Genomic DNA, 3,415 nt, shown 5'->3' on the forward strand with positions numbered 1-3,415 from the left:
ACGGTAAAACAAGCAGAAAGAAGTCATCGTAAGGAGAGTTATGCTTCCATAGCCTCCTACATTGAGTAACTCTGATAGAACAACTGACAGAGATCTAGCGTTAGTATTACCTGAACTAACCTTAATTATAATCATCTTCCTGAGTTTTTCCTAGGATTTGATAATCTCCTCCAAGATATGAAGAAACACTTGTAGCGTTGGTGGCTCTGAGGAGGATGACAGATATCTTGAAGAGGAGGGAGGTTTATAGAGAAGAGGCTTTGCTTCAGAAGATAACCTCTTAGATTCGGCCTTCTTCCTCGCAAGCTCTTGCACATTGGGAGGTGGCGTTCTCAATGGGCACACTTAATAGCAAAATGTCTAGGGCCGAAATAACGTCGGCAGGTCAGCTGGTGTCGATATTCTTTAACCTTATGTCCATACAAACATCTTCAGCTTCCAGTGAGCGACGGTGTTTGAGTGTTGAATCACCAATAGTCTTACCACTGTCAGATAAGAAGTGCTCCATGACCAACCAACTAAATTCTACTCTAAAGGGGCATCTCAAGGTGAACATAGAAGCTCTTCAGGTCTTGAATTGAAATTCACAACTTAGTGAAGGTCATTCCTTTCCTTACCAGCGATCTAGAAGTTGTAGCACAAGGGACATGAACAGACTGGTGCGGAGAGTGCTTACAGTGATGATGATAGAATGTGGTTCCTTCTCATGGTCCTCCACGGGCTCTGCCATGGCTACCACCAGTGCTACTCAGGAAACTCATTTATTTGCAGCCCAATCATTTATGAGAATATTAGTGTAATTTCATCTAAATGTTCCTTCATCCATCATATTAGTGTAATTTAATCTTCCCCTTGATTAGTCTCATCTACAAGTGTTTTATCAAATTATTCCTTCATCCATAAAAAATTATATGGAATTAATAAAAACAATAGATGTACATATAAACTGACAAAATAAACCAACGAGTAGTCCTTTTAATTTTATGTGTTGGTAAAGGGTCAAGATGGTTTGTGGGAAAGAAATGGAGGGACTACAAACATGACTTGAAGAAAAAATATTTCAAAAGAAAGGATGGATTGCAAGCAAATAAAGAGAAGCATCCAGAAGGGACCATTAGCTGGCAATGGAAAAAGTTAGTTGACTTTTGGTACTCAAGGAAAAGGGAGATTGGAATAATATATTGTTTATTTTAAATGTAATAATCATGGTATCTTACATATGTAATTTAATGTTCATGTTATTGTGTAGGAGTCAGAACAAGTTGGGGTTTCTTCGAGAAAGCAACAAAAGTACACACATTCCTGGTTCAAAAAGTTTCGCAAGGAAAGAAAAAGAAATGGTAACAAATTGTTAAGTCTTTCAAGATTCAATATTTGGTTATATATGATTTTTTCCTAAGAGTATGATTTGATGTTAAACATTACTAATCTATATTTTCTTGATTTAGGAGCTTAGAAGTGGAAAGATAATAGGACGGTTTGAGTTTTTCAAAGCGACCCATACTAGAAAAGATTTGAATAAAGAGACAGAAGACATTATGGTATTAATTCTTTGGCCATTATTCTTCTTTTTATTACTTTCTTCACAAATGACATTTGTTAATAGCCTTTTACCTAAAAGTAGGAAAAGGCAAATGGAAAACTAGCTGAATATGAATCAATAGATGGAGATGAGGGAATGTTTAAAACAGAAATTTTGACTCAAGTTATTGGAAAAGAGCGACATGGCCGAGTAAGAGGGCTTGGATTGGGTCCTGCACCTACAAAATATTACGGCCATTTCGGTGGTCGTCGTCTCGCAACATGTGGTGGCCATTCATCTGAGTGTATAGATCTTCGCCAACAGATGGATGAAAAGTTCCAAAAGATGGAAGATGAGCTTAGGCAAGAACATGCTAATTACAACGCTCTTTATACTTTCTTGCAACATCAATTCCCAGGAGCGCCTATCCCCCTGCCTAGCATAGGTGGATCATCTTCTCAATCGCAGGTATTTCAAACTTTTAAACTAGTAATCAGATACTTTAGATACTTCCATAATCAGAAGTCATTATTTCATTTATTTGTTCCTATCTGCAGTTCAATGTGTGTGTGTGTGTGTGTGTTCAGATAGTCCTGATACTCTCAATAAGAATTCCAATCCGCACCTTAGTGTGTATGTGTGTGATCTGATCCTTTTATACCCCCATTATCAAAATTTATTATTTTCATTTATTCCATTATGCAGCAATTCAGTGTGTGTGTGTGTGTGCATGGTGTGTTTTCTAGTACTCAAGATACTCTTGATAAGTATTGCAATCTGTAGTTTAGTGATGTTTTGTGTGACCTGACACATTAATAGCCCCATAACCAAATGTTACTATTTTCAATTTATTCTAATATATATACAGCTCAATGGTTATGTGTGTGTGTGTGTGTGTGATGGGTGATACTCTCTATAAGTTTTTAGTACTATATTATTTTCATTTCTATATTTTAAACATGTAATTGTAATTATTGCAAAATCAATGCATTGGATCTCAAACCCCTGAGGCTAACACAGCCGGGTCTAGTGTGCATGTTCAGATAAATTGTACATTAAATATATAATGGTGTGTTTGTGAATACCATCTAATACTCTAAATTATTCTTGCAGAATCAGGCTTCTCGAGAACATTGATGCACTCTTAGGAGGTTTGATGATCAAGATCGATGAATGTTTGATTTTTCCCCCCTTTTTATGTGATTGTATATGAACTTTGAATGGTCTTGGTGTCCCTATGAGATTTTCTCACAATTTTACCTATCATATTTGGTTAAATACTTGTGATTGTCAATGAGATTCAAGATCTCTAAGTTGATTTATATATATGTCTGGCATTTAAATACATGAATGTACATTATTTATTGCTTTCATATTTCTTTTTTATTAACATATGGAGAACCTTGAGGTTAAATTTAGGTTTTAGGTAATATTCAAGTTTATTACAGGTATTAAATGCAAAAAAATATGAAAAAAACTATTACAGGATTTATCTAATTACCAGCATTTATTTAAAAACGTCGGTATAATGTAAAAAAATATTACAAGATTTATCTACTTACCGACGTTTATTTAAAAACGCCACATAATCAACAGAGATTACATCGAACGGCGGTTATTTTCAGAGCTTTTATTCAAAACACACCATCCCGTTGCCGCCGTTCTTACTAAAAACGCCGCCAATAAAATAAAATCCTTTATTATACGCAGTTCTTGTGCTGACATGTATAAATAAAAATGCCGGGAAATTGGTGGCGTCTATAGTTAGAACACTGGTAAATCCTGGCTTTTCTTGGATAATCGCCTACAACATTGGCGGCGTGTTATGCTCAAACGCCGTTGAAGTTACCTGAGTTTTAAGACAAAAACGCCGCTAAATGTTGGCGTTTCTAA

The 3,415-nt window shown here is 35.7% G+C and overlaps 1 protein-coding gene across 1 annotated transcript; it reads left to right on the plus strand.

Annotated features, from left to right (window-relative positions):
- The first annotated feature begins 728 nt into the window (after nucleotides 1–728).
- On the plus strand, nucleotides 729–2,659 carry LOC120257119. Its single transcript, XM_039264724.1, has 5 exons — nucleotides 729–796; nucleotides 1,250–1,340; nucleotides 1,449–1,541; nucleotides 1,625–1,990; nucleotides 2,636–2,659. Exons 1-5 carry the CDS (start codon nucleotides 729–731, stop codon nucleotides 2,657–2,659), a joined length of 642 nt encoding a protein of 213 aa, XP_039120658.1.
- The last annotated feature ends 756 nt before the right edge of the window (nucleotides 2,660–3,415 follow it).

Source organism: Dioscorea cayenensis, unplaced genomic scaffold, assembly GCF_009730915.1.
Source record: "Dioscorea cayenensis subsp. rotundata cultivar TDr96_F1 unplaced genomic scaffold, TDr96_F1_v2_PseudoChromosome.rev07_lg8_w22 25.fasta BLBR01001884.1, whole genome shotgun sequence".
NCBI lineage: Eukaryota > Viridiplantae > Streptophyta > Magnoliopsida > Dioscoreales > Dioscoreaceae > Dioscorea > Dioscorea cayenensis.